At 41.3% G+C, this 26,873-nt stretch overlaps 1 protein-coding gene across 2 annotated transcripts in view; it reads left to right on the plus strand.

Moving 5' to 3' along the window:
* The first annotated feature begins 2,997 nt into the window (after window positions 1-2,997).
* Window positions 2,998-26,873, plus strand: part of vash2.L (vasohibin 2 L homeolog) — a 36,000-nt gene continuing 12,124 nt past the window's right edge. The window contains exons 1-5 of one of the 2 annotated variants that reach the window (XM_018262586.2): window positions 2,998-3,113; window positions 5,289-5,770; window positions 20,666-20,754; window positions 24,051-24,107; window positions 26,541-26,615. In XM_018262586.2, the coding sequence (XP_018118075.1) occupies window positions 5,426-5,770; window positions 20,666-20,754; window positions 24,051-24,107; window positions 26,541-26,615 (566 nt within the window). In that variant the 5' untranslated portion in view covers window positions 2,998-3,113; window positions 5,289-5,425. The remainder of the gene's footprint in view (window positions 3,114-5,288; window positions 5,771-20,665; window positions 20,755-24,050; window positions 24,108-26,540; window positions 26,616-26,873) is intronic. The other variant, XM_041562539.1, reaches the window with a different exon arrangement.

A 26,873-nucleotide genomic window follows, 5' to 3' on the forward strand; every position in this document is an offset into this window, starting at 1 on the left:
TGCAGACCAATTGAAAAGTTGCTTAGAATTAGCCATTCTATAACATAATAAACTTAAAGGGATGATTTACCTTTCAGTTAACTTTTAGTATGTTATAGAATGGCTAATTCTAAGAAACTTTTCAATTGGTCTTCATTATTTCTTTTATAGTTTTCAAATTATTTGCCTTTTTCTTCTGATTCTTTACCGCTTTCAAGTGGGGGTCACTGACCCCATCTAAAAACAAATGCTCTGTAAGCTACAAATGTATTGTTATTGCTAATATACATATTCCAGTCTCTTATACAAATCAGTGCATGGTTGCTAGAGTAATTTGGACCCTTGCAACCAGACTGCTGAAATTGCAAACTGGAGAGCTGCTGAATAAAAAGTTAAATAACTCAAAAACCATTAATGATGAAAAGACTATATCAATCCTGTTGCTGTAAAGGGTGGCATCACTATCTTGACATCACTATCCTTATCTTTCTGTTGGGGATTTATGTCAACCCTACACCTGTAATGGGTGCCTGTCTCTGTCCTACACCTCTAATGGGTGCCTGTCTCGGTCCTACACCTGTAATGGGTGCCTGTCTCGGTCCTACACCTGTAATGGGTGCCTGTCTCTGTCCTACACCTGTAATGGGTGCCTGTCTCTGTCCTACACCTGTAATGGGTGCCTGTCTTGGTCCTACACCTGTAATGGGTGCCTGTCTCAGCCCTACACCTGTAATGGGTGCCTCTCTCAGCTCTACACCTGTAATGGCTCCCTCTCTCATCTCTACACCTGTAATGGGTGCCTGTCCCAGCCCTGCACCTGTAATGGGTGCCTGTCTCTGTCCTACACCTGTAATGGCTGCCTCTCTCAGCTCTACACCTGTAATGGCTGCCTGTCTCGGTCCGCCACAAATAAAAAAATTAAAACTAATTACAAATTGTCTCAGAATATCACTCTCTACATTATACTAAGAGTTACTTTAAAGGGGAACAACCCCTTTAAAGGTGGACCACCCTTTAAAAGGTCACATTGGGCAGGGGACATGTTAGTGAAGGTTCCTGGGTTCTATTTGCTGTGATGAACTGGACACTGAGTTGATATAATCCAGCAATAACCAGGAACTCTAGTGAGTGGACATAGCGGAGAATGGCAGGAAGTTTTATTGCTGTTTATTGTGGGTTATAAGCAGATCCAATTGTGAGTCCCTGTTATGTGATTATTTAGGGAAGGGCACATTGTTCCTTCTCACTATTTAGGACAAACAAAGAGGTTCTGCAGCTCTGCACCAGACTGGGAAACAATGAAGAACAGGAGCAAACAGGCAGAATCCGACCAATGTAAACACTGGCTGTGACGCGCCTGAGAGCGCAGGACACATAAGGGGACCCCCTGCTCTGCCATCAGACAATAGTCTTTATTAAGGGGGTGGTTCTCCTTTAAGGTAACTTTTAGTATGTTATAGAATGGCTAATTCTAAGCAACTTTTCAATTGGCCTTCATTTTTTTCTATAGTTTTAGAATTATTTGCCTTCTTCTTCTGACTCTTTCCAGCTTTCAAATGGGGGTCACTGACCCCTCTATAAAACAAATCCTCTGTAAGGCTACAAATATTTTGTTATTTTTATTACTTTTCTTTCTATTCAGGCCTCTCCCATTCATATTCCAATCTCTGTCTTATTCATTGAATGCTTGGTTACTAGGGTCATTTGGACCCTAGCAAACAGATTTCTAAAGCTTCAAACTGGAGAGCCACTGAATAAAAAGCTAAATAACTCAAAAACCACAAATAATAATGAAAACCAGTTGCAAATTGTCTCAGAATATCCCTCTCTACATCATACTAAGAGTTAATTTAAAGGGGAACAAACACTTGAATAGAACTCCTGCCCCTCTCACGTGATTCCCACGACTCAAAGCGATCCTCCAAGAGAAAGTTGTCCCACACAGGCACACACAAGGGCAGCGGAGACCTCTTTGTACCTCAAGATTAATGTTTTATACTCATGTAATATCTACACGTGACTATACATACCTCCCAACGGTCCTATTTTTACAGGGACAGTCCCTCTTTTGACAGCTCAACCCGCAGTCCCTCATTTGTACTGGAAAGTCACGTTTTTCTCTGCACCGAACAGCCAGAAAAAGCAACAATGTTTCTAACTTAATTGGCTTTTGGCAGAGAGTCCAGAACAGCCACAACAGAAGATAAGATATTTTTGTAACAATTCAAATGTATCAAGATAAGCAAATAAGTAATTGTAACAATATCAGATAACAGGTCCCTTGGGAAAAGTTAGACTCACAGCATAGGGTAGGGGTAGATTGGAGGAGATTTAGTCGTCTGGCGACTAATCGCCTCTTCTGTGTAGCGACAATCTTCCCGAATTGCCTTCTTCCTGCCTTCTGCTTGCTTGAATGAGAAAACGCCAGCGTAATGCACTCGCGGTGATTCGATTTCCAAAATCGCCCGAACTTTCCGCGTGAGGCAACTTTGAGGCGATTTCGGAAATCGAATTGAACTGAATCTGCCCGTCTGCCCCTAGCCTTAAAGGGCAAATCACCTTCATTAGCAAAACTGTAATAACTGAAAAAAAAAACCCACAGAAATATGTTCAAACTTTTATAACCTGCCAAATTTTGTAAAATGAACTTGGTAATTAGGGGATGTGGCCACAAAAATGGGCGTGGTCAAAAAAATTATCATTTTGCAACCTTTTCGTCCTTCTTTTTTTATTTCCAAATGTTGTGAGGGCTGGACTGTGTGGTGGTCTCAGTTACTGCTGTGACATTATCCTGCCTCAGTATAGACATCACATGATCCCAGAAATCGGATAAATGCAGCCTCATTTACATTTATGCCCCGGAATTTGACGGAAAAAGCCTACAGTGTACAAGACAAGCTCCCACCGTTCCCTCACGGACACTACTGTCTCACACGTCCTGCCTCTTTATTTATTGCCAACAAGCCCCGCCCACACTTGGAGACGCGCAACCAATCGCAGTGCGCTGACGCCGCCCCTCTTTGTTGTGCTGTCCAATGGCAGAGGATTAGAGCGTTGCTGGCTGCCGGGTGACAGTGGAACAGTCGGAGCTGCGGGATGTCTGGCCCGGGGAGTCCGCGCCGCCCTCAGTAAAGGTAAAGGGGTCGGGGAAGAGAAGCTGCGGGAGGGCTAAGGGAGAGGTCGGGGAGTATCTCCCAGGGCAGAGCTGCATTGCTTCGACTCAGGGACAGGGACTGTAGCGCAGTATTGACTGGGGGAACTAGACTGGGGGGATAGAGATACATGAGCCGGGGAGAGACAGAGGGAGGTGTGTGACATACTCAGCACTTACTGTAATACACCCTCACATTATACTCACATATATATATATATACATTATACTCACACTCACATATACACACTTACACTAAATACTCACATATATGTATATATATATATACTCTCACACCAAATACACACACACACACACACACATATATATATATATATATATATATATACAGAAACATCTACACAAACTACAATACACATATAAATACACAGTCAAACACACAAATGCATTGGGAGCAGTGAGAGACCTGGGCTGCTGCAGAACCTCTTGACAAGGGAGAGGACAGACTGTCAGGGATCAGATAGAGGAGACAGTGTTAGGAGCTGCCATTGGCTCTATGGTTTCTCCTGAATGTCAGTGAGAGGGGACCCTGTAGGCGGCAGTGGGAGTGACCCCAGTCCCCTCTCTTTCTGCCCTTTGTGCAAGTAGCACTTGTTTTTTTACCTGGGTGCAGCACTGCACTAACCTCACATATGAGATTTAGGGTTGATAAAATACCATTACCAAGACATAATACAAAGGCTATTGTGATACTAAACTCTATAGTTAGTATAGATATGGGTATATAGAATTTATGTGAAAGTAGGGAGGGGTGTGTGTATGGATGCTGGGTTTTCATTTGGAGGGGTTGAATTTGATGGACTTTTTTCAACCCAATTTAACTATGTAAGCTACATTTGTAGTTCAGCAACAACAGAGGCTCCTGCTTCTGAGATCTTACCAAAAAAAAGCGGCTGACCCATCACCCTCCCAAGTGGTTCTGCAGCAGCTGCCAGGACTGCAGTATAGTTTGTTATAACACACAATCGTCCTGCCTCGGTGGCATTAAAATGACAGCAGCCTAGAGAATCCGTCGCTCCCCTGCTGAGCAGCCTACTCTGTGTCTCCACAACCTTCAGCTGGAAATTCATTCGTCCTTATCCCTCCTCTGTGTGTAGTAGTGTAACATGATAAAGCGACTGTATCCCATTCCTGCCAGGCCTTCATTCCACTCCTCTCCATTATTAATCACAGACAGTTGTAGTAGAATGGGCAGAAGACGTATCCATGCTTGTATACGGGCACCAGCATGGCAGCAGTTTGGCGCTGTAGTGGGTTATTGCTCACACAATGCATCAATTGTAGACCGTTCAAGTGTCATGGCAACCAGTGACCCCCTACTGGATTGGAAATCGCAGTGAATGCCCTGGGGCTTTGCATACAAGCAGCGGTAGGTAGAGTAGTGTAGTAGTGATATCAGGGACAGTAGAGGAGTAACTCTTTATATCAGTGTTGTTTAACTTGCATCTTGTGGGGGATGCTGGGATTTGTAGTGCAGCAAGAGCAGGACAGCCGCGGGTTGGATGTTACTCACGTATCTGTATCTGTAAAGCTGAGCTCAGCAACCTGATTGGCCAACTAATCAGCAGGTAAGTCGGCCAATCAGGTGGCTGTGCCAGGGAACTGGAGACTGTAAGACCGACCCTTCTTTGGAGTGGGTCTGTCATTCCTGCAGTTACTCTCTGGACAGCTTGAAGGGGCTTATATCATTTTTCTTCTTTTTGGAAAAAATGCAGCAGCTCTGTCTTGCTTTGTGGCAGATACCGGGTTCAGGATCAGAGCAAGTGTCTTCAAAGACTTATAGTAGAATGTTCATTTTAGCACCACTCTGCTGACTGCTGAATTGGTCTGTCCTGCCTGCAAAGTTTGCACAGTCAGAATGAAAGTGGAAATAACTCACATGCTGTTTTCCACAACTCTGATCTCACGTGTCAAGGTTTCTCTGCTCTCGTATATTTAGCATAAATGTTATTGCTTTCTAATGTGCTCTCAAAGTTCTTCCAGGAGTCCAGAACTCAGAATCAGAGTGATGTTCTTCTCTTAACAAACAGTCGGGGTGCTAATGGACACCCTTGCATTGTGCTGATGAGCAAAATGGAAATTGATGATTAATTAATTAGTTTTGTGTGAACTCTAATCTATGTTTCCATTCCCATAGATATTCCGGAACTGATTGGCTTCCTGTGGTTTCATTGGTTGGTTTGGCTCAGGAAGAGTAGCAGCCGGAGATGGGTGCCATTGGGATGTATTGAGATTTGTGGTGGTTGATACACCACTGCTAGACATCACATTAACATGACAGGCTCTAGCTCCACTTTCCACCGTGCCCACAGCAAGCACTGCCATTCGCACAATCAGAATGGGGGGCCCAAGACCACTAAAACGTCTCGCTCCCGGAGCCTCCACGATCGCCCATTGGTGTCTTCTCTCACGGCAGCTCCAGCGAGCGCCTCTGGAAACAGCTCCGGTGGGTACTCAGAAGAGGAGGACAAAGAGCCTGGGGCTCATTTTTACGTCAATAAAAGTGGCTTCCCCATAGACAGTCAAACATGGGAGAGGATGTGGGTGCACGTGGCAAAGATTCACCCTGAAGGCAAAGACATGGTGGACAAGATCCGTAATGCAACTCTGCTGGCCAAGGTGAGATTGTATATTAAGTGTATATATAATGTTGGTAGCCAGTTTCTATGAGGCCTTGTTGTTAGGATAAGGAGCGACCTATTTATTTATTTAATTTTATGCAGAGGTACCGGTTCATCTGCTCAAAGCAAACAGGACCAGAGTACACAAGTTATGTGTTTATAAGGATGTTTTATGCTGTTGGGTACTATATATGTATTAAGCTGCTGTATTAAAGGGGATGTTCACCTTCAAACTCTTTTTTTAGTTCATTTAGTTTCAGATTGTTCACCTGCAATAAATAATTTTTCCAATTACTTTCTATTTCCTATTTGTAACCGTTTTCCTAATATCAAAGTGCAAAGTTTCATTTTTCATCTTCTAAAGCAGCTCTGGGGGGCGGGTCGCCGATTCTTCTTCTAAATTGATACATTTAGTTGATAAATTTCTCATCTTTGTTCCTGCTGAGCAGAATTCCTGAGTTTCATTAAAAAACAGCTGTTAGAATTGATACAATAGTTGCTAACACTCCAAAGATACTACTGAGAAATGGATCAACTAAATGGATCAACTAAATGGATCAACTAAATGGATCAACTAAATGGAGCAAATTGTAACAGTTCAGATTCTGCTCCTGAATTACTGAGTTCCCAGACTGAAACACCAAAGACACGAACATTCAACAATGGGAATGTTGGGGGGAAGAAACGGCAGCGTTGGGAGTAACCAGAGTGAAATTTGCTGCCTCGTTTGTCATCATATAAATCAGCTCAACAAAGGCAAGTTATTTTTAGTTCCCCTTTAAGTGCTATTTTCGTTACACCCCCTTTCCAATTGGTTAGAATGCTGCCATGCTACTAAATGCTGCTAATCTTCATTTCAACTATCTGAGCACTAATTCATGGCAGAAGACACAAATAATGGCACAAGGGCACTGTAATAAAACAGTTTGTTGCTATGAGGGCCCTCTTGTGCTGAACCCCCTAATTGGCATTAATGTCTGGCTCGTTAGCGCTCACATTTCCCTTTGTGTTGCTATGACACAATCAATGTCATAATTTCAGCAAAATACTTTGCTATAAACTAGAGTTGATTTACTTTGTGTAAAATTTTTATTTCTAAATTACCCTGCTTACAGTTAAATAATTCACTCTACAATATAAAATGTCTTTCCTAACCCGACAAGTGTATTTTTTAGTTGTGATATTGGTGTGTAGGTGCATCTCAGGTCATTTTGCCTGGTCATGTTCTTTCAGAAAGAGCCAGCACTTTAGGATGGAACTGCTTTCTGGCAGGCTGTTGTTTCTTCTACTCAATGTAACTGAATGTGTCTTAGTGGGACCTGGATTTTACTATTGAGTGTTGTTCTTAGATCTACCAGGCAGCTGTTATCTTGTGTTAGGGAGCTGTTATCTGGTTACCTTCCCATTGTTCTGTTGTTAGGCTGCTGGGGGGGGTAGGGGGTGATATCACTTCAACTTGCAGTACAGCAGTAAAGAGTGACTGAAGTTTATCATAGCACAAGTCACATGACTGGGGGCAGCTGGGAAACTGACAATATGTCTAGCCCCATGTCAGATTTCAGAATTAAATATAAAAAAATCTGTTTGCTCTTTTGAGAAATGGATTTCAGTGCAGAATTCTGCTGGAGCAGCAATATTAACTGGGTTTTGAAAAAAATGTTTTTTCCATGACAATATCCCTTTAACGCTGAGCCGAGTGTAGGATTTGCGGTATGGCAGTTGTCAGTGGCTTGTAGGTAACAATGGGATCCTTATTACTGTCCCAGTTGGCAGCGGCCGGCCCTGTTATTAAATGCTGCTCTTAAGTGTTAGTGCCAGGCTTCAAATTCCCACGTCCCACAATGCCTTCTGCTTTCTAGCCAGGATCTGACACAGCACGGGGAGAGAACATATGTTATTGATAGACGGGTTCCTGTGAGTCAAGGAAAACAGACTCCTCATTTGGGGATGGCAGGACTGATGGAACAGACCTTAGAGATGGGGGGGGTTGATTATTCTGGGATGGAATTCCCGGGGCAAGCAGGGATATCTTTAGCAGGCGGTGCACATGGTTATCCTGAGAACCAGTTACCAGTTATCTAGGGCTTACCGGAAGGTTAAGTACACACACAGCTATACCTCCCAACATTTTGGAAAAAGAAAGAGGGACAAAAAGATTTGCATGCTTGACCATAATTACCATGTTCATTTTGGCAGGTTATGAAAGTTTGAACCCATTTCTGTGGTTTTTATGTGTTTTTACAGTTTTGCTAATGAAGGTGAATTGCCCTTTTAAGCTGCCAGTCACAATTTCCTCAAAGAGACCTGCTCATCTTAAATTGTTACAATTGCTTCTTTGCTTATCTGAAATTGTTACAAAAGTATCTAAGTGTAACTGCCACGTATTCTGGGCTCTTTGTCAAAAGCCAATAGAGCTTAAGAAACTTTGTATCTTTTTCTGTCTGTTCAGTGCAGGAGATCAAAGAGAAAGTCTGGACATTTCAGTAACAATCCGGGACTGCGGTCTGAGCTTTCAATATCGGGACTGTCCCACAAAGATGGGACAGTTGGGAGGTATGCCAGACACTCAGCTGATTCGCAGGGCACAGGTGCAATTATGCACAGGGAGCTGGGACAATACCAGAGAGGAGTAGGTTTGGGGGTATGTAGATTTCCGAAGCTTACTTTCGCTCAGTCCCAAACCCCTACATGAATGCCATTTGCCTGTACAACGTGGGGGTCAAGCCGCTTTTAGAATACTCAGATTCAGTCCAATCAGCAAGTTCTCTACAACCCATAATCCACCCCTTACCCAAATCTTTAGCTTCCCAGGATGCCTTGTACTTAGCAACCAATCAGCTGTGTTCTTTCATTATTCTAACTGGATCAGTTAAATGAATTGTAAATACTGATTGAAGTGGCCACTTATTATTACAAATGTCCAAGGAAGCAAAATAAAGACAAAAGAGATCCTCTAATGTCCAAGACATGAGCCCACCCTAAAACAAATGTGACATGACCCTTAAATGGTTAAAACAAATTACAATAGTTACAACTTTTATAGCAATCCCGCTTTAAAATCTGAAAAAACGCCAGTGTTTTTTTTCCCTTAATTTTTCTGACTTCTCGGGAAACAGGATATGATGTCATTGACATAAGATTGAGGCGGATGAAGCTTCATCCAGGTCTAAGGTGGAGAAGGAAACTGGCGAAAGATGTAACGTTCTGTAAAATTCGCACTCGATCGTTCGCCTGAGTGAAAATTCGAGATGCACCGATTCGTTTCAGGATTCAGCCTTTTTCAGCAGGATTCGGATTCAGCCAAATCCTTCTGCCTGGCCGAACCGAATCCGAATCCTAATTTGCATATGCAAATTAGGGGCGGGGAGGGAAATCGCTGGACTTTTTGTCACAAAACAAGGACACCCCTAATTTGCATATGCAAATAAGGATTTGGTTCGGAATTCGCCCGAATCTTTTGAGAAGGATTCAGGGGTTCGGCCGAATACAAAATAGTGAATTGGTGCATCGCTAGTGAAAATTCGCCTGGTGATAGGGTGCGAAACTTCTTTAGCGATGTACTATTCGCTAGCGAATTGTCCTCTACACCTGTTAGTAAATTGGCAATGTCCATGCGGATGGGATTTCTGGCAAATTTTTGCTAGCGACGGCCACTTTGCCCTTCAGTAAATACAAACAAATCTACCCCTCTGTCTGAACTTCATGGTATAGGCATTCATGGCCAACACAAAATGTAGGATCCATTGGGCTGTGCTTTGTTCATTATTATACACATTATACTGCATACAATACATAACATTCTGATGTAAAAGGGGACGGGCCGTGGCATAAAAAGGGGCAGGCCGTGATGTAAAAAGGGGGCGGAGCCACAATGCACGATGGCCAAAAGGAGGCAAAAAGGTACGGTTTGAGCGGATTGGGGCCGGGCCAAGGACTTTTGTTAGGGGTATTACAAACTTACCAGCAGCTACATTGCCGGTAAATTTGTAATACCGGCCCCGGCCTTGGCAGGTGTTTTACCGGCTAGATCGGTAAAATACCGGCCGGGTGGCATCCTTATCTGTCTGAGAGGAGGGCTGAGTTAAGAGCAGAGAAGGGGAACTCAGCATCTTGGAAGGGGGTTCACTTCAGTAGAAGAAGCATTATGGCAGCTCCCACTAATAAAGGTGTCAGAAATCAGCAGATATTGATGTCTGTGCAGGTTGCACATACTAATCAGAATTTATAGAAAAATAAATAAAAGTTGGTTTAACTTTGCCTTTAAACAGACCTTCCACTCCCCCCCCCCATAATATGACTCCCATCTGCTGTTTCTTTAGAACTTTTCTTCGGAAGAAACCTGAAACCCTGTCTCCTGGGCACAAACAGTAACAACTCCCTGCAAATAGCTAAAGGGAAAGGGACACTGGTATCAGAGGGAAGAGGGAATCATTTAGACTATTTTAGACTCAGGTTACATTGCAGTGCCTGGTAGGGGAATGGAGTAGAAGTACAGGTATGGGATCTGTTATCTAGAAACCCGTTGTCCAGAAAGCTCCGGATTACGGGAAGACCATCTCCCATAGACTCCATTTTATCCAAATAATCCAAATGTTTCCTTTTCTGAGTGATAATAAAACAGTCGCTTGTACTTGATCCCAACTAAGATATAATTAATCCTTACTGGAAGCAAAACCAGCCTATTGGGTTTATTTAATGTTTACATGATTTTCTAGTAGACTTAAGGTATGCAGACCCAAATTACAGAAAGATCTGTTATCTGGAAAACCCCAGGTCCAGAGCATTCTGGATAACAGGTCCCATACTTACTAGGGATGCACCAAATCCAGTATTTGGTTTGGGATTCGGAGATTTATTATACCAAATCCAAAAATCCATATGCAAATTAGGATTCGGATTCGGTTCAGTATTCGCTGACTCTTTAGAGAATGATTCGGGGGTTCGGCCGAATCCAAAGTAGTGGATTCGGTGCATCCCTAATACTAACCAGTTATATAGTAGGTTAATGGAATGGAGGAAACTCCATAGACTTCATTTTATTCAAATAATTCAAAATTTGTAAAACAATTTTCTTTCTCGAATAATAAAACAGTAGCTTGTACTTGATCCCACCTGAGATATAATTAATATTTATCAAAGGCAAAACAGTCCTATTGGGCTTATTAATGGGGTTATTTACTAAACCTTGCATTCATGTGGGAGGGCTTTTTGGGGCCAAAACTAACATTTTTAGTGGAAAAAAAAATAGAATTTTTTCGAGATTTATTATACCAAATCCGAAAATCCGCTATCTCGGGCCTATCGAGGTCATGTATAAGTCAGTGGGAGAGGCACCTATCTCAATTTGAATTTTCTTGAGTTAGCCAAAAATCCGTCCTTTTTTGGGAAAAAACGCAAAAAAATTAAGAGTTTCAGAAAAAAAGCCTGAAAAATTAGAGCTCCAGTTTTTCCTAAATTTGATTAATTCTGATTATTTTATTAATAAATATGGTCAAATTGAGCATGGGAGTTTGGTCATGTTTTTTTTTTTTTTTTATAAAATATGAGATAAATTCGGATTTTAGTTTTTAGTTAATAATGTTTAAAAGATTTCCTAGTAGACTTAAGGTATAAAGATACAAATTAGGGATCCGGAAAAACCCTAGGTCCTGAGCATTCCGAATAACAAATCCCATACCTGTATAATGTAGGAAGGATAGGTGGGGTTGTCCAATGGCACTTGGGGGATCATGAACATTTCTTTAGGTGAGGGTTGTGCTTACAATGCAGTATATTACAATCTAGTTCTCTGAAATAAATGATTTAAAGATGCAAGATAATTGACCAATAAGAATCCGGCTCACTAGCACTATGTCTGTCACCTTGCTGTTGTCTTATATAGGGAGATTATTTTGGCTTTATAAGATTACACTGGAATCAGACTTTAAGAGGGAGAATATACTTCTGTTTAGTTGTTCCGGAATGTTAAAATTGTGTTTCTAGCTGCCAACTACAGCTGCCAGGGCAAAGAACATGGAGCCAGATCAGGTGGCATTCTCATTGGAGTATTCTTTTGCATATTAATGGAGCTGCCGGCCTTGGAGTACTGGGAAATAGTCTAGCAGTATGGCTTTGAGGATACAACCCAGATGTTGCTGGACTACAGCTCCCAGCATGCTTTAACCGCTGACCCCGCCATGACCCCCGCCAACCCTCCCCAGACCCCAGAACTCTGACCACCGCTCTGAACCCGCCGACCCCATCCCCGACCCCACCTCACAAAAAAAAAAAATTTTGGCATCGGTCCCTGGTACAAAAAAAGTTGGGGACACCTGTGTTGAAGTATTCTGGGATATGTAGTGAACTTACTTGATATTCATTTGGTATATATGTAGAATAGTGATGTGAGAGGTCGGACTAAACCCGCAGGTCCCGCACATCACTTATGTAGAAGTTGACCCGTGGTTTTAAAGGGGTCGTTCACCTTTAAGTATGTTATAGAATGGCCAATTCTAAGCAACTTTTCAATTGGTCTTTTTCATAGTTTTTAAATTATTTGCATTCTTCTTTAAACTCTTTCCAGCTTTCAAATGGGGGGGGGGGTCACTGACCCCATCTAAAAGACAAATGCTCTGTAAGGCTACAAATGTATTGTTATTGCTGCTTTTTATTACTCATCTTTCTATTCAGACCTCTCCTATTTATATTCCAGTCTCTTATTCAAATCAGTGCATGGTTGCTAGGATAATTTAGACCCTAGCAACTAAATAGATGCATTTGCAAACTGGAAAGCTGCTGAATAAAAAGCTAAATAACCCAAAAACCACAAATAATGAAAAATGAAAACCAATTGCAAATTGTCACAGAATAACCCTCTATACATCATATTAAGAATTTATTGAAAGGTGAACAACCCCTTTAAAAGGGCGGCTCATCTTTAGGTTAACTCTTAGTATATTATAGAATAGCTAATTATAAGCAACTTTTCAGTTGGGCTTCTTACAGTTTTTTAACTATTTGCCTTCTTTTGACTTTTTTTTATCTAATAAAATGCTCTGTGAGGCTAAAATGTATTGTTTTAGTTACATTTTATTACTTATCTTTCTATTCAGGCCTCTCCTATTCATATCCCAGTCTGTTATTCAAATCAGTGCATGGTTGTTAGGGGAATTTGGACCCTAGCAACCAGATTGATGAAATTGCAAATTGAAGAGCTGCTGAATAAAAAGCAAAATAAATCAAAAACCACAAATAATAAAAAAACGAAACCCATTTGCAAATGATCTCGAAATTTCGCTCTCTACATCATACTAAAAGTTAATTTAAAGGGGAACAACCTTTCTAAAGCATCAAATGACTGTTATAGGCTGAGAGCAGCAGCAATGTTTTAAACAGACAGGCACTGCTGGATCTGTCATTGTCTTGGAATTTTTGGCAGATTCGCCCGTCTCCGACTGAGAGTATATTTAAAATGTTCCAGTGGGGAGGGCTGAATCAGCAACTTTGTGGCATATATGTAACTTTATAATTTATACATCCCATACCTGTAAATACAAGTTCCTGATATAAACCCTGCAGCGCAGTCCCAGCAGTGTGTAGTGTGACTGTTTCCCACGTCGCTGTGCTTTGGGACAGTGCTGTGATATAGGAAGGAACAGAAATTATTTTTGGCTTTGCTGGACCGCTGTTTGTGGGTCATGTTCTTACAGTAATGTCTGTAGAGTGCTCTCACTATGTTGTATGGGCCCTCAAATGACCTTTTTTGGGAATACATACATTAGATATGGTTTTTGTTCCCACTATGTATTGGATGTGGGCAGAATGAGATCCCTTGCTTTCAACTTGTTTATTAATGACCTGGAGGTGGGCATTGAAAGTACTGTTTCTATTTTTGCAGATGATACTAAATTGTGCAGAACTATAGGTTCCATGCAGGATGCTGCAAGTTGGAAAACTGGGCAGCAAACTGGAAAATGAGGTTCAATGTTGATAAATGCAGGTTATGCACTTTGGCAAAAATAATATAAATGCAAGTTATACACTAAATGGCAGTGTGTTGGGAGTTTCCTTAACTGAGAAGGATCTTGGGGTTTTTGTAGATAACAAGTTGTCTAATTCTGGGCAGTGTCATTCTGTGGCTACTAAAGCAAATAAAGTTCTGTCTTGTATAAAAAAGGGCATTAACTCAAGGGATGAAAACATAATTATGTCTCTTTATAGGTCCCTGGTGAGGCCTCATCTGGAGTATGGGGGGCAGTTTTGGACTCCAGTCCTTAAGAGGGATATAAATGAGCTGGAGAGAGTGCAGAGACTAAGTGCAACTAAACTGGTTAGAGGGAGGGAAGAGTTAAATTATGAGGGGAGACTGTCAAGGTTGGGGTTGTTTTGTCTGGAAAAAAGGCGCTTGCGAGGGGACATGATTAGACTTTACAAGTACATTAGAGGACATTATAGACAAATAGCAGGGGACCTTTTTACCCATAAAGTGGATCACCGTACCAGAGGCCTCCCCTTCAGACTAGAGGAAAAGAACTTTCATTTGAAGCAACGTAGGGGGTTCTTCACAGTCAGGACAGTGAGGTTGGGGAATGCACTGCCGGGTGATGTTGTGATACTGATTCAGTTAATGACTATGAGAGGGACTTGGATGATTTCTTGGACAGACATAATATCAAAGGCTATTGTGATACTAAACTCTATAGTTAGTATAGATATGGGTATATATTATTTATGTGAAAGTAGGGAGGGGTGTGTGTATGGATGCTGGGTTTTCATTTGGAGGGGTTGGACTTGATGGACTTTGTCTTTTTTCAACCCGATTTAACTATGTAACTATGTAACTAACTATGTAACTATGTAACTATGTAACTAACTATGTAACTATGAAAGGGTAGTGTTACTGGGCACATGAACCTGACACGGTTGCTAAGGTAATGTTCATAGGAACAGATCAGTGTTGCTACTCAGGGGTGTAACTACAGAGGAAGCAGATTCTGCAGCTGCTGGGGGCCAAGGAGATATAGGGGGCCACATGAGGCCCTAATTATTAAGCAATTTCAATAAATATTGGTAAAATAGAACAAACTATGAATATGTTGGGGGCCCTTGAATTAATTAGCAGTGGGGTCCAGTAACATCTATTTACACCACTGCTGCTGCTGTTGTTCAGACTTCAGAGCATATGTATTAAATCAGTGAACAGCTTGAATTTCGCAGAGGAGAACTCACAACTCTTTTGCCTTATTCACTCTGCTCAGCCTTTGATAAATACCCCCCCCCAGTACAAACTCTGACTGACCCCTCGGAAGCCGGGAAATGACTGAAAAGTGATACACGGGCAGCAAATCTGTATGAGAAACCCCTGGAGCAGCGGATGTGAGAAACAAGAGCCCAGTGAGCTGTCTCATAGCCTGGCTATGTTATTATTGTTATTAAACGGGTGATTCACCTTTAACTTAAAGGGGTAGGTCACCTTCCAAACACTTTTTTCAATTCGGTTGTTTTCAGATTGTTCCCCAGAAATAAAGACTTTTTTCAATTACTTTCCATTATTTATTTTTTACTGTTTTTCCAAAATCCAAGATTAAATTTGAATGTTGGTGTCTCTGGTGTTTGAGTCTGGCAGCTCAGTAATTCAGGCGCAGAACTGTTACAATTTTGCAACATTTAGTTTCTCAGCAGCATCTCTGGAGTATTAGTAACTATTGTATCAAGTCTAACAGCTGCCTGTAATGAAACCAAGGGATTCTGCTCAGCAGGGACAGAGATAAGAAACGTATCAGCTAAATGTATCAATTTAGAACAGTTTACAGGGTCGGCGACCCCCCCTCCCAGAACTGCTTTAGAAGATGAAAAATGACACAACATATTAGAAAAACGGTCGCACATAGAAAATGGAAAGTCATTGGAAAAAGTCATTATTTCTGGTGAGCTATCTGAAACCAACTAGTTGTTTGAAGGTAAACCACCCCTTTAACTTTTAGTATGTTATAGAATGGTCCATTCTCAGCAACTTTTCAATTGGTATTTATTAATTATTTATTTATTTATTTTTTATCATTTTTTAAATGATTTGCCTTCTTCTTCTGACTCTTTCCATCTTTTAAATGGGGGGGGGGGCACTGACCCCATCTAAAAAACAAGTGCTCTGTAAGGCTACACATTAAATGTTATAGGTATTTTTTATTACTCATCTTTCTATTCAGGCCTCTCCTATTCACTTTCTAGCTTCTTATTCAAATCATGTCATGGTTGCTAAGGTAATGCAGACCTTAGCAACCAGACTGCTGAAACTGCAAACTCGAGAGCTGCTGAATAAAAAGCTAAATAAGTCAAAAACCAATTGCAAATTGTCTCAGAATATCTCTCTCTACATCATACTAAAAGATAATTTGGCCCATTTAACAAGCATTTATAAAGCACCAAACTGATGGTTTTTCTATGTGATACATAAATAGAATAATACAAGTGACATATCGACATTTGAGCAAAGTCACAGACTTATCATTTTAACCATCAGCTCAATCTCTGCTTCCCATATATTCTTTTTCCCATATAGTTGAGTTGATAAAGAGGTTAAATGTAAAACCATTATTAGTATCTCTTCTGAAAATTTCTCTTATCACCTTAGTTTCTAGCAGCCCAAGGTGTGATCTTCCTTATTCACATCACTGGTACCAGCCGCATGAGAAACCGGAGAGAAACAGCTCAATATGCTAAATATATGCATATTAACACCAGTACTACACTGCTAATTCATTCACTGCAATATATCTGCCAGCTGCTTACTAACCAAACTGCCAGCACCAGTACTAGGTTCTGAAATATGACACTTGGACATGCTTCACTCATGACTTTTGTAATAAAAACACTAACTTGCACGCTTAAGGAAATCAGTCCATTTGGGTTTATTTAATATTTACTGTACATGTTTTTAATAGCAGGTATAGTAGGGAGAGATGGTGCCTATAGTAACAGTGGATAATAGTCTCTGGGAAGGGAGTGTGACTGTGGGATAGCAGGTATAGTAGGGAGAGATGGTGCCTATAGTAACAGTGGGATAATAGTCTCTGGGAAGGGAGTGTGACTGGGGGATAGCAGGTATAGTAGGGAGAGATGGTGCCTATAGTAACAGTGGATAATAGTCTCTGGGAAGGGAGTGTGACTGTGGGATAGCAGGTATAGTAGGGAGAGATGGTGTCTATAGTAACAGTGGATAATAGTCTCTGGGAAGGGAGTGTGACTGTGGGATAGCAGGTATAGTAGGGAGAGATGGTGCCTATAGTAACAGTGGGATAATAGTCTCTGGGAAGGGAGTGTGACTGTGGGATAACAGGTATAGTAGGGAGAGATGGTGTCTATAGTAACAGTGGATAATAGTCTCTGGGAAGGGAGTGTGGCTGTGGGATAGCAGGTATAGTAGGGAGAGATGGTGCCTATAGTAACAGTGGGATAATAGTCTCTGGGAAGGGAGTGTGACTGTGGGATAGCAGGTATAGTAGTGAGAGATGGTGCCTATAGTAACAGTGGATAATAGTCTCTGGGAAGGGAGTGTGACTGTGGGATAGCAGGTATAGTAGGGAGAGATGTGTCTATAGTAACAGTGGATAATAGTCTCTGGGAAGGGAGTGTGGCTGTGGGATAGCAGGTATAGTAGGGAGAGATGGTGCCTATAGTAACAGTGGATAATAGTCTCTGGGAAGGGAGTGTGACTGTGGGATAGCAGGTATAGTAGGGAGAGATGGTGTCTATAGTAACAGTGGATAATAGTCTCTGGGAAGGGAGTGTGGCTGTGGGATAGCAGGTATAGTAGGGAGAGATGGTGTCTATAGTAACAGTGGATAATAGTCTCTGGGAAGGGAGTGTGGCTGTGGGATAGCAGGTATAGTAGGGAGAGATGGTGTCTATAGTAACAGTGGATAATAGTCTCTGGGAAGGGAGTGTGACTGTGGGATAACATGTATAGTAGGGAGAGATGGTGTCTATAGTAACAGTGGGATAATAGTCTCTGGGAAGGGAGTGTGACTGTGGGATAGCAGGTATAGTAGGGAGAGATGGTGTCTATAGTAACAGTGGATAATAGTCTCTGGGAAGGGAGTGTGACTGTGGGATAGCAGGTATAGTAGGGAGAGATGGTGCCTATAGTAACAGTGGATAATAGTCTCTGGGAAGGGAGTGTGACTGTGGGATAGCAGGTATAGTAGGGAGAGATGGTGCCTATAGTAACAGTGGGATAATAGTTTTTGGGAAGGGACGATTGCTCTGCAGATCATTTTTACAACTAATCTATTATTTCCCGCATGATTGCATTTATCTCTATGCACAGTGTTTGTCTGATCTATGAAGTGGAAGGAGACTGCTAATTAAAAGATTATGTATGGAATGGATGCATTTCCCTAGATAAGATATCTTTCTTCAGCTCTGATAATGAGATTTGTTAGAAAAGAAACAATAAATCTATGCCAGCATAGGTATTCCCTTGTATTAAAGGGGTTTGAGTTAACTGTTAGTATGATGCAAAGAGGGATATTCTGAGACAATTTGCAATTGGTTTTCTTTTTTTTTTTATTTGTGGTATTTGAGTTATTTAGTTTTTTATTCAGCAGCTCTCCAGTTTGCTATTCCGCAATCTGGTTGCTAAGGTCTATATTACCTTAGCAACTGTGCATTGATTTGAATAAGAGACTGGATCATGAAAAGGAGAGGCCTGAATAGAAAGATGAGTAATAAAAATTAGCAATAACAATAAATGTGTAGCCTTACAGAGCATTTGCTTTTTAGATGGGGTCAATGACCCCCATTTGCAAGATAGAAAGAGTCAGAAGAAAAAGTCAAATAATTAAAAAAAAACTATAAAAAATTAATAATGACCAATTGAAATGTTGTTCAGAATTGGCTGCTGTTTAACGTACTAAACGTTTAACGTTTAACCACCGCTTTAAACTGAATTAAGCAGGAATAGCCTATGAGGTTTCATCAAAGTATATAAAGATACTAGGGATGCACTGAATCCAGGATTCGGTTAAGGATTCGGCCTTTTTCAGCAGGATTCGGATTCGGCCAAATCCGCCTGCCCAGCCGAACCAAATCCGAATTTGCATATGCAAAATAGGGGCAGGGAGAGAAATCGCCTGACTATCACAAAACAAGGAAGTACATTTGTTTTTTCACCTTCCCACCCCTAATTTGCATATGCAAATTAGGATTCGGTTCAGTATTCAGCCAAATTTTTTGTGAAGGATTCGGGGCTTCGGCCGAATCCAAAATAGTGTATTCGGTGCATCCCTAAGAGATACATAAATCGGTGTAAGTAGTGAAACCGTGTGTCCCTGTACTGGGCACAATTCTGAAGGAAAATGTAAGTGTGTAGTGGCCCTTTAACATTCACCTTCTATCAGTTCATTCTCAGTTCTAATGTTTTATGACTCCCCATAAGGAGACATTGATGTGACACATGAAAGTAATTCCGTCCTGTCTGCCTGGGCTCAGAGCTCCCAATAAAGCCGGGATTATAAGCAAATGTGTCAGCAGGCGATGGGCGCCCCATTCCTCTGGTTTTATTTGCCCCCCCACCCCATCGAAACATTTGCTGGATCTGAAATGGGAAAGGCTAAAATTAAACGAGGTGTAATTATCAGTCGCTTTATTCGCCTGCACTCGCATGAACCTCCAGGAAGCTTGGTGTGCCGACATATTTCTCCTTGTACAGTCCTACTAAATATACAGTGAGCTGAGTTTATATCCTGAGTTTATATCCTGAATCCCTGACCCATGAAGCTTACAGTCTAAGTCTGGTGCCTGGAATACAGGGAGGGACCCAGCAAACCAAGATTTCCCTGCCAACAGAATCTTCATTTGTATGTGTGGGGGGCGGCTGCACATATCCCATTATACATAATGGAGAACATTGGGGTGGTTTGGGGCATCTCCATGAGGTTCTATAGATTTTTGCCGAATGTATGGCAGCAATTTGCTGCATTAAAGGTGAAGTAAAGGCTAAAATTAAGTAAACTTTATCAGAAGGTAGGGATGCACCGAATCCAGGATTCGGTTCGGGATTCAGCCACGATTCGCCCTTTTTCAGCAGGATTCGGCCAAATCCTTCCGGCAGGCCGAACCGAATCCGAATTTACATATGCAAATTAGGGGCCGGGAGGGAAATTGTGTGACTTTTTGTCACAAAACAAGGAATTAAAAAATGTTTTCCCCTTCCCAGCCTTAATTTGTATATGCTAATTTCGGTTTGGTATTCGGCCGAATTTTTTGCGAAGGATTTGGAGTTTTGGCTGAATCCAAAATAGTGGATTTGGTGCATCCCTATCAGAAAGATCTACATAAATACACCAGTAAATCCTCTGCTGCTCTGAGTCCACTGTCAAAAGAAACACCACATTTCTTTCTTTCTATTGTGTACTCATGGGCTTCTGTATCAGACTTCCTGTTTTCATCTTAAACCTCCAGGGCCAGGGCTTGAGCATGCTCAGTTTGCTCCTCTCCCCTCCCTGCTGTAATCTGAGCCCAGAGCTATGAGTGAGCAGGGAGAGACTCAGGCTGGAAGTGATGTCACACAAAGCTAATATGGCAGCTGCTATTCTAAACAAACAGAGAGCTTCTAGAGCTGTTTTCTCAGGCATGGTAAAGCATTCTACAGAATAAATATAGTGTTATAGCTCGCACTATTGTGGCTAATCTATTGGCAATAACCTGCCTCAGTAGGTTTCCTTCTCCTTTAAACTAATGGCACACAATCACATGGTCATTGGCACTGGAATCTGGAGAAAAAGTGCAGTAGCCAAAAATACAGCCAGCACCCTATGAGCAGCCTATGGGTGCCTTGCCTCTACCCATTTCGTCAGTTGGAGTAGCATAGCTCAGTGCAATTCTAATGTGCTACTTTTTCATCCTTCCTTTTCAGCCTTCAATCCCAGCGGTGCCAACCTACAAGGCTTCCATGTCAATCCCAGAGTGGCTTCAGTCAGTGCAACGCTACATGAAACTGCTGCAGTATCCTTTCTTTATTTGGCCTAACTGGCCACCGTCATTTGTGTAGGTGCAGAGAGCACCCAGTTTCCCCTTCCAACCAACCATATACATATTCCCTTATCAGGATGAGTTTCCCCTTTAAAGGAGAACTAAAACCTAACTAAAGAAGTAGCTAGAAATGATGTACATGATGTTTTGTGCTTCTGTACCAGCCCAAGGCAACCACATCCCTTTAGCAGTAAAGATCTGTGTCTCCAAAGATGCCCCAGTAGCTCCCCATCTTCTTTTCTGCTGATTCACTGCACATGCTCTGTGCTGCTGTCACTTACTGAGATTAGGGACCCACTCACAATATACAGTACACATAGAATAGAAATGTCACAATATAAGGCTGATTAGTAATTAATACAGATAATTACTACATGGCAGCACAGAAACCAGTGCAATTAGCATCAGAATTTAATAATCAGCAAACCTGTAGCATCAGCTTATATTACAGCCAGGGATAATTAGTGACGAGCCCTAAGCTTAGCTTCTCAACAGCCAATCAGAGCCCACTGAGCATGTGAGTGTCACAGACACTTTCCAAGATGGTGACCCCCTGTGACAAGTTTGAAGTCCTGGATCATTGCTGCTATTGACAAGCTCAAACTTTAGCCTCGTGCAATAAGTTCACTATATAAAATATGACATTTTTAGCCACATTAATTTTTTAGGGTTTAGTTCTCCTTTAAATACAGAAACCGTCAGCTGCAACCAGGCTTCTCCTTGCAATGATTTCTTCTTTAGCGGTGCCAAGCCTGTCGGGCAGATCATTTCTGTATGAGATTGCATCTGATGCAGCAGTTGTCTAGTGCATCACACAGGCATCGAGAGATGTAGCAGAATCCCAGCTGACAGTTGTTGCGCACAGCTTACACTCACAGAGGGCCACACCTGCTTTCTCTGGACTCAGAGGCCTTAGGTCCTATTTATTAGATTATAGATTATAGAAATCAGCACAGTTTGCTTTATATTATGGTGCCCTAATGTGGAACTCCCTGCATCCTAGCAACAGCCGAAGGGTTCAGGGAATTGTAGTACAACAACAACAACACATGGAGGATCACAGTTATAGCAAGTGGGATAGTGCAGCAAACAGCACATAGATGAAAGATCATCTCTAAAATGCAGACGATATTTTGGTGCGGGTGTCCATATGCTCGACATTCCCCATAGACAGTAATGAGTTAATACACAATTTAAAGTTTGCATAGGTCTAGTAACTCATAGCAACAAGCCATCTTTAGTTTTAATTTTCTAACTGTACTAGGCAGGGACAGATATGGGATCCATTATCTGGAAACCTGTTATCCAGAAAGCTCCGAATTGCAGGAAGGCCGTCTCCCATAGACTCCATTTTATCCAATTATTCCAAATGTTTAAAAATGATTTCCTTTTTCTGTGTAATAATAAAACCGTAGCTTGTACTTGATCCCAACTAAGATATAATTAATCCTTATTGGAAGCAAAACCAGCCTATTGGGTTTATTTCATGTTCAAAACTCATTTTAGTAGACTTAGGGACTGATTTATTAAGGGTCGAATTAAAAATTTTAATTTTCAAATTTGTTTCATGGTCAAAACTGTCCAATTCGACTAGGGAATTATCCAAACTTGTTTTGAGTTTTTAAAAAAATTTGAATTTGATTTTCAAGATTTATCATACTCTGGCCCCTTAAGAATTCAAATTAGACTATTCACCACCTAAAAACTGGCGAATTACTGTTTTAGTTAATGGGAGACGTCCAGGGATGAGTTTGGTGATTGCAGCCTTCCTGACATTCTTGTTTTTTTCTAAGGAAAAAACTCAAATCGAGTTGAATCAAATTCGATTCTAGTTTTCAGATTGGTAGAATTTGTCTGAGTTTTAAAATTTCGATTATTTTTTAATAAATTTCCCCCAGTTGAATTTTGAGAGTTCTTTTATGGGAGTTCTTTTGAACTCCCATAACTTTGAAATTTGAAGAAAAAAAGACGAACCAAAATATATTAAAAAAAATAAAAGTTTTTTTTCTGCGGGTGAATGGGCTGTATGCGAATCGTTCAAAACGAAGTAAGATTGTATTCAATCTACTTCAATTCGAAGTTTTTGAAAAAAAAAAAAACTTGGATTTTTTTAAGTCCACCAAATGACTCCAAATAGGTTCTAGGAGGGGCACCATAGGCTAAAACAGCAATTCGGCAGGTTTTAGATGGCGAATGGTCGATGTTTTAAAGAGACAGTACATGATAAATTTAGATACTTGAATATTCGAATTTTTTCAAATCAAATTGAATTTTGGCCTATTTGGTAGCTGAACTACACAAAATAGCTCGAAATGCAAATTTTTTTTTCTTAGAATTTTTACTTCGACCGTTGATACATCTGCCCCTAAGTGTATGAAGATCCAAATTACAGAAAGATTTGTTATCTGGAAAACCCCAGGTCCCGAGCATTCTGGATAACAGGTCCTATACCAGCTAACCATTGATATAGTAGGTTAATGGTACGGAGGAAACAACATTCCAAAGGGAGGGCTTACACCCCAAAACTATTGAAGGTCATAAGAAGCACAGGTCTAGTAACCCATAACAACTAATAATATTATTGTTTTCAAACAGGTGACCTGCTGATTGGCTGCAGATGTTGCCCCTCATATTACATTACCCCCATTGGTTATTTTTGCTGGTCACATGTGTGAGCCCTGCAGTTCTGACACTGAGCAGAACTGCAGGCACTTTGCCTTTTCACTATATCATTTTTAACTGACGAGAGACTCATAAAGAAGCCCATTAAAAAACAGCTGGAGGAGAGATATCACTGGAGAGTATAATGGATGGAGTAGCTGCTACACCCTTGATCTTAAAGAGACACTCTCTCCTGTAGACTTACAATGTAACTTCATTACAATACACCTTGTTACATAACTGGAATGCACTAACCAATGGGATTTCTCTGTCCCACTGTGACTGTTACATTCTATGGACAAGATGTTTCTGGATTGTTCTACTGAAGCATCTGCTCCTCCTCATCCTCACTCCCCCCCTAGCTGTTATAGGTCAGCTGGAACCCTGTGAATTTAACACCCTCTATTAAAAATTGGCTCTGTCCTCTGTTACTGGGGCTGGGCGTCTGTCCTTTATATTCCTGTACAATGGGAGGGGGCGACCCAATGGGCATGAGATAATGGGGGAGCAGCTCCTTCTGATTCTTGCACCATGACAAATAATGCTGCACCCCTCCTACTGAGACTCTTATTGGAATGTTCTATCTCTCCTTAATGTCAGAAAAACAGATACAACCACACAGGGACGCAGTTCTTTGAAATTAGGAAGACAAGGCCGATAAGTGGGTAAGAATGGAATCGTCCTGGTGCGGGTGACCAACTAGAGGCCAACTTTCAGATGTGGGATTAGTTGTGGGTCTCTGGGGGAACTGTCCCTTTAAAGGGGTTTTTCACCTTTGAGTTAACTTTTAGTAGTAACTGATTTTTTTTTTTTTTTGAGTTATTTAGCTTTTTATTCAGCAGCTCTTCAGGTTATAATTTCAGGAATCTGGTTGCTAGGGTCCATATCAACCTAGCAACCAGGCACTGATTTGAATAAGAGACTGGAATATAAATAGGAGAGGACTTGAATAGAAAGATGAATAATAGAAAAGTAGCAGTAACTAGGGATGCTCCAAATCCAGGATTCAGACCGGAATTTTCAGCAGGATTTGGCCGAATCGTTGTGCCTGGCCAAATCGAATCCTAATTTGCATATGCTAATTCATTTCTTGACCCTAATTTGCATCTTCAGGAAGGGAAATCACATAACTTTTTGTCACAAAACATGGAAGGAAAAAAAGTCCCCCCCCCAACTTTTTCCCTTCCTGTCCCTAATTTGAATATGCAAATCAAGATTTGGTTCAGTATAGCAATGCACCAAATCCACAATTTTGCATTTGACCGAACCCCCGAATCTTTTGCTAATGATTCAGGCGAATACTGAATCCGAAATTGTATATGCAAATTAGGGGTGGGAAAACATTTTTTACTTTTTTGTTTTGTGACAAAAAGTCACGTGATTTCCCTCCCTGCCCCTAATTTGCATATGCAAATTAGGATTTGGTTCGGCCCGCATAAGGATTCGCCCAAATCTGATATAAAAATAATGAAGACTAACTGAAAATCTGCTTAGAATTGCCCGTTATATAACATATTTAGGGGGTTATTTACTAAGCTCCGAATAACCGAAATTCCCCGAATATATAATAGGCTTTTAAAAAAATCACAAATTTTTCGGAATTTATTAAACCCCGAGGGCTACAAAGCCCGAATAAAAACACGGCATCTCAAACCTGTCGAGGTTGCATAAAAGTCAACGGTAACAGTCCCATTGATTTTTGGTTGTGTCGGGGGTTTCGTGCAATTTCACAATGTTTTCTGAGCTTTTGTGTGAAAACTCCGAAAAATTCGGAGCTTCCCATGAAAATTTACGAACAAATTGCGAAAATCTGAGTTTTTCTCGCAATGCAAATGTTCGGGAAAATGTAATAATAAATAAGCGTTAAAAACACGAGCGGCTTGGATCAGAGTTTGTAGCAGCCGATTTTGAGATAAATTCGGACCTTGATAAATAACCCCCTAAAAGTTACCCACCCCTTTAATCAGTAGAGTTACTTTATTTTCTTGCCCCCCCTACAAATAATTTTTGGACCTCCCCTCCAAAGCAAAGTACAGAGACCTCATAATTAATTCATTGCCTGCATATGGCAGTGCTATTTTGATGAAAAGCGGGTGGTGGGGGAGGTACATAGTTGTTTCCCCATTTAACAGTCTCCTAATTTGCAGGTCATTCAGAAGTAGGACAACCCTCTGCACCTAATGCTAGAGTTCCATTCCCCCTTGTATCCAGGCTCAACGTAAATGACCCCCCAATATTCAGCTCCATAGTAACATAGGCTGAAAAAAGACACATGTCCATCAAGTTCAACCTGAAGTCTATATATAACCTTCCTAACTGTCAGTTGATCCAGAGGAAGGCAAAAACCCCCATTTGAAGCCTCTCCAATTTGCCTTCCTGACTCCAAAATGGCAATCTGACCCCAGGTCCCGAGCATTCTGGATAACAGGTCCCCTCCAGCTAAGACTTCAGTTCCCACAATGCCTTTGTATTCAGGAGAATGACACGAGTGTATAAGGCATTGTGGGTAATGGAGTCTTAGCTGGAGGTGAGCTGAATATTGCAACATTATTTGTATGGAACAAGTAGTCAGAGCAGTCCTGGAAGGGGAACAATTATATTTATAAATTGATTGATTTTTGTTATGCAAAATGTTTACTTCCCCTTTAAATAGATTTGCCTTTCGTGCTTCCCTTTCTCATTATGGAAGATATTTCCCCGCAAACCCTTTCAATATGTCCTTGACATGCTGGGGAATTTGATGAACTCTGTCAATGGGGGCATTATAAGCAGCTGATTGGCCCCCACAGCTCATCCTTTGATAAATCTCGGGCAAGAACAAACGTATCATTGACATATTGACATCCCAGGATAATGGAGGTCTGTCCTGGCTGCGCTCGCAGCTGTAGTCTGTCCCAACAGAAATCTTATTCTTGTGACTGCAGAAATGGGCAGGAAGGAAGCTGACAGTTGGTTTTCCTATGGGGGAAATGTACTGGAGCGTTCCATTCTCTCTCTCTGCCATTGGCCGACATGTCTTGCTGCAATAAGCTCCGCCTCCTCTGGGAAACGCTCATTCAATGGGTCCGTGTAATGATAACGTTGTCTCTTTCCTCCAGGTTAATGGAGACGGCGAAAGAAATGACCAGAGAGTCATTGCCCATTAAATGCCTGGAAGCCGTGATCCTGGGAATGTATCCTTTAATCCGCTGCTCACCCCTTCCCATTACTGTAATGAAGGGGGATTGTTATATTTTGTTTATATTAATTAAAGATCATTTTCAGTATTACATATATTTTTTAATTTATTTTATATGTGTACTGTATATTGTGAGTGGGTCCCTAAGCTCAGTAACTGACAGCAGCACAGAGCATGTGCAGTGAATCAGCAGAAAAGAAGATGGGGAGCTACTGGGGCATCTTTGGAGACACAGATCTTTACTGCTAAAGGG

The sequence above is a fragment of the Xenopus laevis genome, chromosome 5L (assembly GCF_017654675.1).
Source record: "Xenopus laevis strain J_2021 chromosome 5L, Xenopus_laevis_v10.1, whole genome shotgun sequence".
NCBI lineage: Eukaryota > Metazoa > Chordata > Amphibia > Anura > Pipidae > Xenopus > Xenopus laevis.